Source organism: Chiroxiphia lanceolata, chromosome 5 (assembly GCF_009829145.1).
Source record: "Chiroxiphia lanceolata isolate bChiLan1 chromosome 5, bChiLan1.pri, whole genome shotgun sequence".
In the NCBI taxonomy this organism is placed as follows: domain Eukaryota; kingdom Metazoa; phylum Chordata; class Aves; order Passeriformes; family Pipridae; genus Chiroxiphia; species Chiroxiphia lanceolata.
In genome coordinates, this window is record NC_045641.1 from 56,229,954 (window position 1) to 56,245,708 (window position 15,755).

The 15,755-nt window shown below is 40.5% G+C and overlaps 1 protein-coding gene across 1 annotated transcript in view; it reads left to right on the forward strand.

Moving 5' to 3' along the window:
* Window positions 1-15,483, forward strand: part of PAH (phenylalanine hydroxylase) — a 38,584-nt gene extending 23,101 nt beyond the window's left edge. The window contains exons 5-13 of the mRNA XM_032688726.1: window positions 235-302; window positions 3,076-3,272; window positions 3,649-3,784; window positions 5,076-5,145; window positions 6,841-6,897; window positions 7,904-7,999; window positions 8,330-8,463; window positions 11,447-11,562; window positions 12,156-15,483. Coding sequence (XP_032544617.1) covers window positions 235-302; window positions 3,076-3,272; window positions 3,649-3,784; window positions 5,076-5,145; window positions 6,841-6,897; window positions 7,904-7,999; window positions 8,330-8,463; window positions 11,447-11,562; window positions 12,156-12,199 — 918 coding nt within the window. The 3' untranslated portion in view covers window positions 12,200-15,483. The remainder of the gene's footprint in view (window positions 1-234; window positions 303-3,075; window positions 3,273-3,648; window positions 3,785-5,075; window positions 5,146-6,840; window positions 6,898-7,903; window positions 8,000-8,329; window positions 8,464-11,446; window positions 11,563-12,155) is intronic.
* Window positions 15,484-15,755: the final 272 nt, after the last annotated feature.

Consider the following 15,755-nt stretch of genomic DNA (forward strand, 5'->3'; position numbering starts at 1 on the left):
GGTGAGAGGTGCTGTGAGACTGTGACTGAATGGCTGTTCTGGTGGCTCTGCAGACTGGGAAGGAGTGGTGCCCTTTGTGAGCAGAGCCTGGCAGAACGGAGGCGGCTTTCCCACTGCACTTCCTGCACTTCTCAGACTACACCAGCCATGCCTGAGGGTGCTCAGTGGGAGGAAGGCTGTTGCTGTTCACCATTTGCACTTATGCATGGATTGACCGTCCCTGTTTCTCTTCAGGGGTTCAAAGATCCTGTGTACCGGGCCCGGAGGAAGGAGTTTGCAGATATTGCCTACAACTACAGACAGTGAGTACCCAGTGCATGGGCAAAAAGCAAACCCACATCTCTTGCCCTCTCCTAGGGTGCTCACTCTGCTGGCAATCCCTGTTTTTCCGTAAAAATCCTCCTGGTGTTGGCTTTTCTCTACCATGTGTTTAAATCTTACTGTTTGTGCATTTATCCCCAAATCATGACAAAACAAAAGTAAATTGTTCCAGGCACATGTTCAGAAGAGAACATCACCTCCCTTCTTTCCCCTCAACACCCCTCTTCCCTGGCTTTGTTGTCTAATTGAGCAGCAGAGTCTGTTGCTACTACAAAGACCTGATCATTGAATAAAGATGCTTCTGGTATTCTCCCCATTAAACCAGGGCTGGGAGAGGAGTGCCTGTCATTAACATTAAAGCAGGAGCTGCATACACTCTTAAAATAATGAATAACTTACGGTTCTGATGCTAATCCAGTGCCTGATACCCTACTTTTATCATGTCTGATCCAGCTGCAGTCAGCAATTTGGGCTCTCATTTCCCACGAAAAATGAATGGACGGGTTAAATTCAGTTAGAACAGGCTTGGTTGATTGCTTTCAGTGATCAGATCTGGAGGAGAAAAAATTCTATTCCCAGAACCACTTGCACATATAGATAGATTAGTATTACTAGGCCTGATTCTTGCTGGGACTGGTAAAAATTGTGGTTGCAAAGAAAAAATAACTTATATTTTACATTTAGGGCTCCACTTTACACAGGATGAAAAGATAGCCCCTAAGCAAAAGAGCTAATAATCCAATCACAAAATGAGAAACAAAACTGAAGTGATTCATGGAAAGTACAAGATATCAGGTAAAAAAGTCAGGACCTCAGTTCCCAGCTAGGAAATTTGAATAAGATATTGTGTCCAGATATAAATGGTTCTAATGTGTGCTGATAGATATCTCACAAAAGATATACCTTTCTTGCACAGTAGATAGCAAATTCTATTCTCCAGTTTGTAGGCTTTCACCAAATCGTACACTGAAATAAAGCAAAAAAGTTAACCACCCCTCCCTCCAAGATTTGAACTAAACCAGTATGTTCCAAGATGTAACTTATTAATATTTAGTCTGTTATTCAGATCTTCAGTTACTTTGGAAACAGAACCTGTATAGACCTAGACTTAAGTCCCAAATGAACCTTTTATGTGAAGTTCTCAGACTTTCCAATTAGGTCTTTCAGTAAATAGGGTGTCAAAGCCCATGTCTGGGCTTCTGGGGCTCATGGAAAGAAGGCATGTGGGTTTTGTGACTTTGTGTGTTAATTCAGGAAGGTACAGATGGATCTATGATGTCTTTGCCTTGAGTGCTACACCACGACATACCTTTCAGGCTCTCCAGTGGGTAGGAGAGGTCAGAGGTTGTCTCCAGCATAGGGGGACAGAGATACAGAGAAGCAGGCAGGAGGAGAGGCACAACCAAAGTTTTTAGGCTACATGGGAAGTATATGAAAAGGCAAATGTGCTTAGCTTGCGAAGGTGCTACCCAATTGCAAAGGTGAGATGGGTCAGCAGTTGTTTGTGTTGTACTCTTCTTCCCGTCTTCAATTCCATTCTTTTCTGTATCCCTTTTTTGCACCTATTTTATCCTCTTTCTTTATTATGTTTGCCTCTACTTTTCTTTGCTCTTTGCCTGCTCTCCTGATAGATTTACCCATTGTTTTTGTTGAATGCCTAATTTCCCTGACTTCTCTTTGCTTTTAGCTTGCCTCTTCCTTCTGCTTTCCTTTACCTCCAGCCCCACTGATCTTAAATTTTTTTAATTGAAATTAATTGAAATTGAAATAACCCTTGAAGGTGTTTGAGGATTACTTGGGAGTGCTATAGGAACAACAATCTCCCAGAAATCCTCATAATTCAACAGGATGTTTAAAGCTCCACAGATCAAGGAGGGCTGATACAGAGTCAGAAAATTATGGTACTCCAGAGGAGCTGCCCTCAGGCTCAAGAAAAAAAATGAGGGAGTAGGAGATTGTAGGGTATCATCAAGAGTTTAACAATGGGTCTCTGGGGTTTGGAAAACTCCAGCATTATTCCAGCAGTGATGTTAACCCTATTAAGTTCCTTAAAACCCTTTGATTTTTCAAAGCTACTGGATTCACCTATGGCCCTAACATTATTGCTGAGGAATTGGCTATTCACAGGAGGCCAGACTGCATTGCTTGTGATTGTATGATTCCTGTTAGCTTCAGCATGAGCTAAGCACATGGAGGCCTGAGGGTGGGATTTGACTCAAAATTGCTCATTACAATTATAAAAAGTCAAGTTAGCTGGAGTCTGCATCTGTTACAGCATAAAGCACAGATCAGAATTTCTCTGCCACTCCAACAGAGTTTTATTTAGCTGATGGTTTCTCTGTTGCTACAAAAACAATTAATATAATGCACATTAGAGCAAGAAATAAAGCAGATACTTCATATCTAGAAAAGCAAAAAAGAAGAATACCTTGATAAAACAAATAAGCACTGATTTATTTTTAACACAATAATGCAAGGAGCTGTCTAATGGCCAATATCTCAGCCAAGGTCAGTAGAGTCCTTTCCAGCCAGTGCCTAGGGACAAGTGAGGCTCCTTTTGCATCTACATGTCAGACCAAAGGCATCTTCCCTCCTACACCAGCAGCTCCTGGTCAGCCCAAGGAAACCTGCAATATGAAGCAGAATAAGAAAACTGTTTTGAAAATAGCAAGTGTAAAAGGAGAAAGAGTGTTGTGCTGGTGGCATATGACATCTTCTGTGTCGCTACTATGGAAGGTACCGTTTTCTTTCTAGTGGCCAACCTATTCCTCGTGTCATCTACACGGAAGAAGAAAAGAAAACATGGGGCACCGTCTTCAGGGAGCTGAAGAGTCTCTATCCAACTCATGCTTGTTATGAACACAACCATGTGTTCCCACTGCTGGAGAAGTACTGCGGCTACCAAGAGGACAATATTCCCCAGCTTGAAGATGTTTCAAACTTCTTGCAGAGTACGTTTGAAGCACCTAAAAGAACCAGATGAAATTAAAGGCCTCAGCTATCAGTGGGGGTGATGCTTCCAGAGATGTAAAAACAGTCTCTCTGCTTTACCATAGGCTCCCTATGGTATGACTTAACCTGTGTCCCAGGTCCCTCTCTAATGCTTCCAGGGGTACAGTTGGACAGATGCTCAGACACTGTGCTGGTGGTATATATGAGTAACAAATTCCCCGCTCTTTCACAATTAAACTCTCTTTAACATAGGGAGAGAAAAAAAAAACCCCAACCAATCCCAAAACAACTAACAAACTTCCCCTGCGAGAAGTCTGGATATGGATAAATTGAACACATTAGCTGCTTTTAAGATTCCATGTTTTTTCCCTTCAGGCTGCACTGGATTTCGCCTGCGTCCTGTTGCAGGCTTACTGTCCTCTCGGGATTTCTTGGCTGGGCTGGCATTTCGAGTATTCCACTCTACACAGTATATTCGCCATGCGTCCAAACCCATGTACACACCAGAGCCGTAAGTACTTTGGCACAAAAAGTGTGTAAAATTGCAGCAGACTAACAGCAGGGGCAGTCCAACCGATAATAACCATGTGGGAATCGGGAGCACTCCTGGGAACAGAGCTAATGGAGAGCAGCCAAGTGACTACTCTCTTCTGAAAACTTTTCCAGAACATTTCTAGTCTTTTTAACAATTTTCATCCTCTTCTGCAAGTTCTTCTGGGGCAAATGGGATGGTTTTGCTACTGAAGGCATGCTTCTCTGGTGGCTGGGATGCAAGAGAACAGTGTACTAACACATTTAGCTTAGCTATTAACACCCGAATAGTGATGTGAAATCTAGTGCAGGAATGACTCAACATGTTGCAAGCAAGGTTCTGGCAGCAAGATAGGGGAAGCCCAGACCACTGAACCCATCACTTTTTCAGTTTTACGTTGGAATGTTTCTCTCTGTCCCTGTCCACTGTCCTTTTCCACTTGCCGTTTTCAAAACAGTTTTCTCATTCTGCTTCATATTGTTGCAATTCTTCCTCACCTCCCTTACTGTTTCTTTTCTCCTTACTTCCCACAGCCCTCCTCCCTTCTTTTTTTCTAGTTTCATTCTTCTGATTTTACTTCCTGCTTTTGCTCACCCTCTTCTCATCCTGCACAAAGCCAGGCTGAAATGTTTTCCACAGTCTGGCCTTCTTGAGAGCATCTTATGCCTCTCCCTTTTCCATCTCACCAAATCACTTCTCTGTATTTGAAAAATCTAACAGTCCCTAGGTGAGACATTTGCCTGTCCAGCTGCCAACTTCAACTAGTGATGAAATAATCCTACCTATTTCACCATATGTAGCTTTCACCTCTCAGTGGGAGGCTGTGGGCCTGAACAGGGACTGGAGTTGAACTCTTGAGGTACATGTTGACATTATGGTGAGTTGTCTTAGTTGCCTGAGCTCCATCTAAAAATGTTTCTTGTCCTTGAGACTGAAACATCTATGTTCTCTTTAGTGTGGTGATATCTTTCTGGGCTTTCTTGAGCTGGGTAGGCAGTTAAATGGATGGTTTTCTTCCATAAGGAAAAACAGACAGTGTATCATCCTTCTGCTGAGGGATGTATGATGAAAAAAGCACTGAAAATTCTGGAGTTTGCAAGTATTTCCATTATGAGAATAATCTTAGAGCAAAATGTTTTCCTTGGAGCGATATTTTCTTGCAGGAGCAAATGCACTACGCTCTTGCCTATTTGCTGACTCTAGGGCGTTCATCCAGCATTGCTGGACTTTTCCTGTATCACAGTAATTCAGATGTCATCTTTTCCTGCAGTGATATTTGTCACGAGCTCCTAGGACATGTGCCTCTTTTCGCTGACCCCAGTTTTGCTCAGTTTTCCCAGGTAAGTTGCTCAGTGGTTATACTATTTGTATGATTGAACACATGAAAGACTAGGTAATTCAGAGAATGATCCAAGAGCTATGAAGGGTGGTGTGGATTCACCTTTAAGCATACTGTTTAAGAGTGTCTGATATTATTTATTTATTGCTCGAAACTTAGGTGAAATCAACTCCAAATATCGTCTTGTGTGAATTGGTTTTTTACAGGCAACCCCTTTGTGAAGCCATCTTCTGAAAACCTTTTTGCAAATGTTGATCCTTCTGAGCAAAGTTACTTTGAGCAAAGGAGAGTTACTTTTGAGCAAAATAGCTCTTGAATCAGATGAATTATTATCCCACCATGATCTTCAAATATTAGGGAAAGTGAGGATTTTTTGTTTGTTTTGTTTTCTGTCGAAGCCACATAGAAGGCTGAGTAAAGTGAGGAATTGTCCCAGCTGTAAGCATGGGAGAAGGCTGGAGAGGAGCTTTCTTTTGATAGTGTTAATGTCTCTGGAAAAGAAGCCAAACCTTGATGGAGTAAATTTTTGCCTGCCTCTTACCAGAAAACATGAAAATGCACAAACATAGAAAGGCAGAAAGGCAGAGTGAAAGAGGGAAAGAGAGAAAGAAGGAAAGAAAGAAAAGAAAGAAAGAAAGAAAGAAAGAAAGAAAGAAAGAAAGAAAGAAAGAAAGAAAGAAAGAAAGAAAGAAAAGAAAGAAAGAAAAGAAAGAAAGAAAGAAAAAGAAAAAGAAAGAAAAAAGAAAAGGAAAGAAAGAAGGATGGAGTATAGAGGAAGGAAGGGAGGGAGGGAGGAAGGTAGGAAGGAAGGTAGGTAAGCAGGAAGGAATGCAGGAAGGCAGAAATGTGGAAGGAAGGCAGGAATGAGGAAGGAAGGCAGGAAGGGAAGGCAGGAAGGAAGAGAAAATGGACTTCATGTAGCATCTCAGAAGAGAGAAGTTGCTTTGATCTAGTTAGTAAGTTCACAGTATTGCCTACAGGTTCTGCCCTTTTCCAGAACTGGGGTTTCCTTCAAGACAAGTCCTCTTATATCTTGGCTTACTAGGATTTGACATGGTGACAACTGCTCCAATGTCTTTGGAGTGTGTGTGGGAGGCCCTCTGATTTTGCACTATGCAGTCCTCACTAGATAAAATAGAGAAAGGAACCTGGTCATATATAGTCTTGTGTGTCTGCCTTCTGGATCTGACTATTACATGCCTCCTGGAAAAGTCTCCATTGTTTCCCAAGGTATGAATAAGCTCTTTCAAATCATGCCCTGTCATTCAGACAAAATAGCTCATTCAAGGCTCCAGGAAAAGTCCTTTAATCAGGGCCCATCAAAACAGAGAGGAATATATAAGGTGTGTGGGTGTGATTGATTTACCTCCTTTTGTCCCTATCATTCTCTCAGATGTGCATTTTAGATTTGATCAAAAGCCTGTCAAAGCAAGAATAAAATATTATTTGACCTCAATGGGCTTTGTACCAGGCACAAAGGATCATGCCTTGTAAATGACATTTGGACAAGACCCTTTGTTCGTTTTTGGAGAGATTTCTGGTTTAAAATTGATCTTGCATGATAGGAACATGTCCTGTAAACATTTGTGTGTGGTAGTAAGCAATGGTAACATTTAAAATGTGAGCAATTACATAATATGGGACAGGAAGAATGTTTGCAATAAACAGCTTGAAGAATAATGGTTTATTGTTACAGGAAATTGGACTGGCATCTCTGGGAGCTCCAGATGATTTCATCGAGAAACTTGCTACGGTAATTTAATAAATGAGGGCTCATTTTTCCAAAGCACCCTGTGTTGTCTTAATTCTGCTGCCACTGAAGTCACTGATAGAACTCCCATAGAGTTGAATGAGAACAGAGTGAAGACCATGATTGGAAAACCCCACCCTGAAACAGTTGCATTAAAGGAAAATAGCTTTGGCACCCCTTATTCAAAGTGACAGTTGTGATTAAACACAGAAGCCCAGACAAGATTTCCTCCAGCACAAACATATTGGGCAAGAAAAGATGGTACGTTACTACATCCCCACAGGAAATTTCAGGAGGCAGCTTCAGTAGCTGTTCTAACTGCAAGCATCTCTTCCCTTCCACTCTGCCAGGCAGATAATTTCCTCTGCAGTCAATGTCACTCACCTGAATGCTACTCTGAGACTACTGATACCCAGAGTTGCAAAGTTCAAATAAAAGCAAGGGTATTCCTGTGAGATTAGTGTCACCAGTGCAAACCCACCTGGGCAAAGCATTGCACAGCTTTGATGCTTCTGATAGATGAGGTAGTTCTTTTGAGCCAGGGCAGGCATCCCTTCAAAGTGACAGACCAAGGAGTCAGACTAGACCACACACATTCTTCCTTCACTATTGCACTAACAACCTGCTCTTCCTCTTGTTGCTGCAGTTAGATGTCTTCTGTGCGAAGCAGGACACAAACTTTTATAAACTAAGGTTGAAACTTCTACGGGGTTGACCAGCCAAAGTAAAGCTTTATTGCTCTGATTTCTTTGCCTCTGCTGACAAAGACAAACACAGTAAAATACAACTGTGTTTGTCAGGGAACTGAACTGTTTCTCAGGCACATGGAGTCTAGCTCTGTGCCCCTCCCAGGAGAAGAATTTCAGTTTGAGGGGACATTTATTGCATTTATACATTTGAATTTGACACATGACAACATTTTAAATAGAAATTCAAACTCCAAATGTATTTATTTAGACATACCAGTTTTGATCAAGGAATCATAATTTCTGTCTAATTTTTTTGCTAGGTTTACTGGTTTACAGTGGAGTTTGGACTGTGTAAGGAAGGTGATTCACTGAAGGCGTATGGTGCAGGGTTGCTGTCTTCATTTGGGGAGCTTCAGGTGTGTTCTAGAAAACATTCCGAATATGTTTATAATCACTAAAATTTCTCTTCTAAATATCTTCAGATCTTCATTTTTGCTTCATACTTTGTGCATAGAAATAGCATGAAATGTCGTACTTCATTGAAGAGCTCTGCTAAGTGTGTAGGTGTATGCAAACACAGGGAACTCATACCTGTTTCTTTCCTAGTAGGTGGCATTATCATTATATACCACAGAAGCAACTCTTTCCTGTCTGAGGTGGGATGGCATTCAGTGGGTCTATATTTCTTTCACAGCACATTTAAACACTTTTAAACAGAAATAAATTTATTATCTTTTTGTTCATAGTATTGTTTATCAAGTGGACCTGAGATTCAGCCCCTAGTCCTGGAGAAGACTTCTGTGCAGAAGTACCCTGTTACTGAGTTCCAGCCTATCTACTATGTTGCTGAAAGTTTTAAAGATGCAAAAGAAAAGCTAAGGTAAGCCAGTCATTCCAGAGAAGATCCCATTTCTTGTCCATTGCAAATACAGTGCATCCCATTGCCATAATGGATCTTGGGTTGACAATGTTTCAAGAGGCATTAGAAAAAGATGGTGCAAAGCTTAAAGAGGCTAATCAGTTGATATCTTCAGAATCTTGGGTAAAAATGAGCAGTAATGGGAACATACCTTATACATGAAGCCAAGAATTTGTTTTTAGTGTAATAAGAGTCTCATCTAACTAAAATGCAACAAAAAAAAAATACCAGTCCAATTGCAATGATACTAATACTTAGGGTCAAAGCTGGCTAATTAATGCAAAACAGGTTCTTTTAGCATTACTAGAGTTAACAGTTCTTGTAAAAGAAAAAAATCTCCTAGCATCTACTCCTTTACCTCTGAGGTTATGCTCACCCTTAAACTTTGTGTTGTGTCTTAAGTCAACAGTTTCAATCTTGTGGTGCGGGTGGCGTTGTCAAGTAACAAGCACCTTGAGGTCTTCAGAGCAGGACTGTGATATTAATGAATGGAGTTCCCCTCTCTTTTGCGAGGAGATGGGCAGTATTGGTGCTTCTTTGCTTCTTCCTCAACCTGAGGACCATTTTTATGTTTTCAAACATGCTTTATCTCTTTCTTTCCCTACATTGGCCTCCAAATCTGTGTTACTTCTGCATTTACTATTTATGCTAAATATTTTTGTCTTTATCCCCTTGGTTTCCTCTAAACTGCTTTTTCTCCACTCCTAAGTTTGCTTTACTGTGAATAATTGACAAGTGGGAGTTGTTGTTGATAGCCCGGGGACCAGCAGCATCATGCTTGAGCCTTTAATGCCTCTGTTATCAGCCCATGCTGATTCTCCTTTATGTTGCATCATTACTTGAGGGTCAGACTTAGTTCACTATATACAGTATAACTATTTGTTATTTCTGCCTATATAAAAATTATTAACAGTAGGCATTATAGCTCACAATTATTCAGAATTAAGCAAAACTAAAACAAATTAGGTAATAGCTCCATGGTCATTAGACAATTGTTATTACAGATAAACAAAACTTCAAGCAAGCCTAATATCCCCAATCCTGAGGCCTCTGTGGTTAGCTTAATACAAAGCCTCCAGCTTGTTACCAGCAGTGTGTTTACAAGACTACAAGGCTACGCAGTAAATCTTTCAGTCATCTGTGACTCAAATACAGATTCAGTTCCAGTTCAATAAGATTTTGAAATAGTGGTCCAGGTTCAGTTCTGGTTCTTGAAACAAGAATGGCTCAGACTGTGTTTGGAGTTCAGCTTGGATTTCACCTCACAACAGTATTTCTATTCCTGTTAAAAAAACCACCACCATATTTCTGGATGTTAGTCAAGCCACTGGGGGGTTAGCCTTGGTTCACACTCAACAAATTTTTCGTTCGGAGATGCCACACAAGGACTTGTCCCAGACCTGCAGTTTCTTATCTTTCTCTCTACCATTCATAGATAAACACATTCTGCTACTCCAGAGTCCTCAGCTCCAAGGTCTTCCTAGCTACCTCCCCTGCTGCTTCTTTAGTCATCGTAGGCCTGCAGCTTCCCTTTTGCCCTTTTCTCTGGGATAACATCTAAGAAAGATGTCCTTCTGTTCTGATCTATGTTATTAGCATTCTGCAGGTAGTTTCTATCTTCTCTATATCTATCTTCTCTGTTTCTATCTACTTCTATCTATTCTGAGTAGGAAGTTCCTTGAGGAAGATGCTGCCTTACTTAGTAAAAAATATCTTGAAGCTTCTTTTATTTGTTTCAAGGACCAAATTGAAAAAGTGGTTAAATTGAAATAGAGGCTTGGGTGTTGGTCGAGCGTCTGTGTTAGGGGCTTGCACCTGGACATGTTGTTTATGTGTAATAGAAATCATTTCTGAAAAATTATCCTGAGATTGACCTAAAACTTTTCAGTTTAAGGCATTCATCTTCTGATTAGGATCTTATCTTCAGCTGAAATTTAGGAAGACCATTTTCTAATGTGATCTCCCCTCTTACAAGAACTAGACTGATGCCATTAAATTCGTCATAGTCAACATAGAATTTTTTCGCTGTCTTGCCTTGTGGCCTGCTTGCACTGAATTCTGTTTGAGACAGTGCCCTTATCTGATAATAATTAGGTCTAAACTGAAGAAACATTGTGGGGGTATGTAGCATATTCCACTGTTCTGGGCATTTGAGATTTACCATGCTGAGTCACAATCTGTATAGTGCGGCTTCATAATCAACTCCTGCGTGCTTTCCTTCCTCTTTCAGCAATAACTTCAGTAATCCAAAGCAGATATATAAGCCAGTATCCTGCTGGGGTCTAAAAGGAGCCTGGAACAATAGCTCTGACTGTCTCATTCCATTCAGAGTCCTTCTTTCCACAGTTCTGTGGTTATGCAAATTAATATTTTCCCAAGATACCAAGATCTTAATGCTTCTGCCATGGATTAACTATTTTGCAAAAGAGAACACTGCAAATAAGGGGTGGAAAGAACGCTGCTTCACTCCATTGACTATCTGCTGTCTTTGAAATTACCTGGAAACTTCTACCAACCATGCCAGAAGTTAGCTCTCTGCTTGCTCCTTGGTATGCCAGGATGGCATAGGCACTTGACCTTATTTTCCCAGAAACTACAGACTTGGATCAGAATCTCTATATTTTACATCACTTGAAGGAAAATGAGGTTTTAAAGTTTGGCAGATCCCAGTGCTACATAGTTGGCCTGTACCAGGAGCAGTATTGCCATGCCAATAACTTAATTAGTCCTGTTCAGGAAAAACTAAAGGTGATAGGGACAAATGCAGATTCAAGTGTGTTGCAGGATGCTGTAGGGTCTCAGATCACTCAGCAGGAATTTCAGTTATTTCCTCTGATGGATTTTCTTATCCCCCTGATCAACAAATTCATACACCAAGAAAAGAGCGAGTTAGTGAAAAAAATAGATTTTCAACTTTATATTTGTTAACGTATTTTTTTCTCAGGAAATTTACTCAAACAATCCCTCGTCCTTTCTCTGTTCGGTATAATCCCTACACCCAGAGGATTGAAGTCTTGGACAATGCAAAGCAGCTGAAGAACTTAGCTGACACTATCAGTTGTAAGCAATTACAGATTTGTTACCTTGAATTCTTCCAAACTTGGGTCAGAAATAGGAACTGCAAAGCAGATTCTGTCTGTTTTCATTTAATGTTCTGAGCCTGACCAAGATAAAGCAGCACACATCTCCTTTCTCAGGCAAAAAATAATTATAGACAAACTTAACAAGCATTTCCACTTGACTATAGCTTCTTTAATCTGAAATACCCAGTTTTAGTGGAGGTGTTAGGAAAGGTCAGATGGCCTTGAGATGAATTCTGATGTGTGGCTCCAGCTGTTTTCAGTAAAGAAGGAGAAGCTGGGCTTTAATCACACTTCCTTTTGCCATTCTAGCCTTTTTCCTGATACATTTTACCCCTCACGTTGGCTAGCCTGCCAAGAGCCAGCACCTCTGATACTGTGAGCCAGCCTTTTATGGCTGATGAAGGCAAAGGGCTGACTCTGCAGACCTTACTCCAGCAATAAATGTGTCCAATCCAGCACTTCTTTACTCACCATATTCTTTCAGGGAATGGATATGAGGGGCAAAAATATACAGGGGTGTTAGAAATGTGCTAGCTCTAGAATTAACTACTCTGATTATCTCTGTTGCAGGTGAGATTGGACTCCTTTGCAATGCCCTCCAGAAGATAAAATGAAGATTTGTTGTAACTTGCTAATTGCTGACTACTGGCTAGAAGCTGCCATGTGCAAATGTCAGTCTTCATCTAGCCTCAGTCTGTTATATTCCGGTGTACTGCATGAATGCTTATGTTATATATCTTAATTATTATAGATTAGCAGAGATATAGGCATCTGCATGTGAGCCTTGACTTTTTTGGCCTTCAGACACTAATCTATTTTTTCTCACTAATGCATAAAAATTACCTTATTTCTGGGAATCTGGGGAAAGCCTCCATATGTCTTGTTCCAAAGATTAGCCAAAGGAGATCTTCGCCATGCAGATCTATAGTCTGCTGCACCTGTGAGATTGCATTACCACTCTGGGACCAGGGAGAGGATGTCAGTGATGAAAAGATTAATCCTCCTCTCTTTCTCTCACAATCACTCTCCCCTCAGTTCCTCACATTTGTCCAAGGTTCCTATGGAGTCTCAAACTCTATACCTTTCAGGGCATATACATGTTCTGCTTGGCCCTCTGTACTTTTACTTCTACACACAAACACGTCTATACTGAATTGGGTTTTTTTCTAAAAATATGATATTACCATTGATCCAAAGCACAGATGATAGCAGAAAAGATAGTAAGTATGGTGCAGCCTCATTAACAAAGATTTATCAGCTAGTATAAATATACTGTATTTACACAAGCACCAATCTCAAAAGATCTGTGCAAGTCAAGAATACTGCATTCTGTGATGTGTCATTAGTCTGCACAGTGGAATCCCTTTGCTAGCCACTGAGCCTGCTTATCCAGAACAGTCTGTGCCTCAATAGAGTATCCACAAAAAAAGCCCCTTCGGAGGGGAGTTACCTAAAGGCAACTCTGTGTGGCTTTTTGCAGTTGGATGTGAGGTCAGTTCTGTGCAAGGAAGAAACCATGCAGATGTTTTAACAGGGCTTCATTACTAGTCCAGTCTCAGAGCTGTGCTGGCTGTAATGTTGTGCAACATCATGAATTCAGAGCTGATTCAGGAACTGTAATTTTATGGAAAGGAGAGATCTCTCTTAATAGACATACTCAACTACTCACTGTGGAAGGCTGACTGTGAAGGTTACCTTTTTCTGTGACTGTCCTTCTCTGAGACTACCTTATTCAGTATGAGGTGCCTCCTAACTTTCTGGACTCATAATCTAGAAGGTAGATTACCAGCACGCTGATACCAGCACACTGGAAATGGAGAAGAAGTGGTTCTTTCACTAGAGTCCCCACCAAAGCCATGGAAAACCTGGGTTACTTGTTTCCTAGTCTGACTGCATTCAAACCCAAATGTCATTTTTCAAGACAGGTCCTAAGTCATGATACCTTTTTGAATCTTAATGTCCCATTTGAACTTTAATCTCCCTTTTGTTGGTGAAAGCGGTTTTATTTTTCCTGGAGTACATCTCAGCTGAGTCAGCAAATGGAACCAAAGGTGATTTCAGCTTAACCCAATGGCTGAGCATGGAGAGAGATCTTTGCTGTTCAGGAAACCATTTCTACATTTATCCAATAACTTTCGCTCAAATCAGCTAAAAGACTTCTTGAACTGGTCTACATTGTGTAATGCGTCGTAGCTCCCTAGTTGAAGGAGGGAGATCAGCACTTGTAAGTTGGAACAGAATGGAGCAAAGCAAAACTGAACAGTATTTTTCACTTGAAACAATTCTGCATTATGATACTAACACAAATCAAGGGTCACATTTCTGTTAGAAGATTCAAAGATGGAGAGGGATTTGAAAGTCCATGAGTCTCATACCTTCTGTTGTACTTGTTTTGTATTTGTAGTTTGAAAATCAATAGAACTTCAATGTGAGCATCATCCTTTAGGAAGATAGAAAGTACAGCTGTTTTCATTATATTTATGGTGCGTAATAATATCAGCCTAAGTATACCAGCTGGAACCCTTTTCAATTGACATATACTTATGCAAAATAGTATAATTTTGATGCTTTGAAGTAACCTTTTTTATCTCTGTATCTTTTTTATTCCTTTTTTTTTCTCATGACAATGTCTGTATAGATTTTTCAATCCTGCTTGACATGTATTTTCAGTGTGAAAGTAGCCCACATTTTTCTCTTTTAATATAATAGGACCCATAAAGTGATTGTATGCCACAAAGAGCCAATTTCATCCCACAGGTAAAGACTTTCAAACTAACCTCAGACAGCTCTCCAAGTTTCTCTGCTTCTGGCTGTTGTTATGAGTGATGGCAGCAGTAGGTCTATAGTGATATTGAGAACCCAGGATTCATGATTGTCTTTTATGTGCAAGCAGAATAGTTAAAGAATATTGATGCCACACGTCTGATTCTGTGTCCCTTAATGCAGGTTTAAATGATCAATAGCTCCAGCCAAAGCAGCATAACATGGCTGTTCAGCAAGACTGAGAGATGAGAAAAAGTTAAATGTTCGGTATTTAAAAAGCAAAGGAAATGTACAGAAAGCAGATTTTCTCACAGAACAAATTAACTTGTGCATACATGCTTTAAATAGTACTCCTTAATGTATGACTTCTTATTTCCATGCTTAAAGAAAATTAAAGCTGTGTAGGAAAATGCCTTTTGCATTATCTGACCAGTGTAATTCCCCCTTGTAAAGTAACCACACAAGTCAGTCAGAATTAAATACCCAGGTAGGAGGGAATGCCCATCTGAGGTGTGCTCCAACACAAAAAAAGGCTCTCTTGCACTGTTTGACTATCACTCATCTGGAAAGATCATGAAAATGATGTAAACAAAAAAACCCTCTCTTAATGCGTGCAATTACCTAGAAATGCACAACAAAGCCTAACTTGCTCTATATTTGTATACTCCATAAATCTTTGAATGTTACTCTAACTAACCTATCCAAAGCTAATCTTTTAAGTAACACTTTCTCTGTTCTGTTCTACTATGATCACATTTCTTGATGTTCCCATCTCCAGCTGTTTCAGGTGATCAAAGAAGCCCTTTCATGAGGCCCTTTTCCTTTACAGTGACTTTGACCAATGTCAATGATTGTGATGAAGGGGGATCTTGTTGGTACAGGTTACACAGGGAGGTGGACTCCTCTGGGTGTCTTAAGATGCCTAGATCTGACAGCAGCTTGGAGAAGGGTCACTTTATTCCCCAAAGAATGCAGAAATTATTGAAAGAGGGATTAAGCACGGGAGCACTCTGCAGTAGTGTGTTCTTTTTAAACCTGTCTCTTTGTGGCTTCAAACCATGCTGACAGTTGTCAGAGATGATGTTCAAATGTAACCATGTAAATTTATCTAAATAAACAGAAATATTAATGCTGCTTCTGTCTCAAATGAGTGGCACTCTGCTCATACAGGGTGGAGATATCTGCAGTGGTAACAGATGAAAAACATACAGGTAATTTGTGCTGATCAGACATGGCCTTTTAAAGAACCGACTCAGGGGTTCATGAGAGAGGGTGAGCCTACTCTTGGGGTGAGAGAGTTTCACCTTCTGCAAAGAGAAGCTGCCTGTCCCCACAGGAAAGGGTGACACACTGTACTCCAGTCCATCTATAGCCCTCTAAACTACAGTATTCAGCCTGAAACCTCTT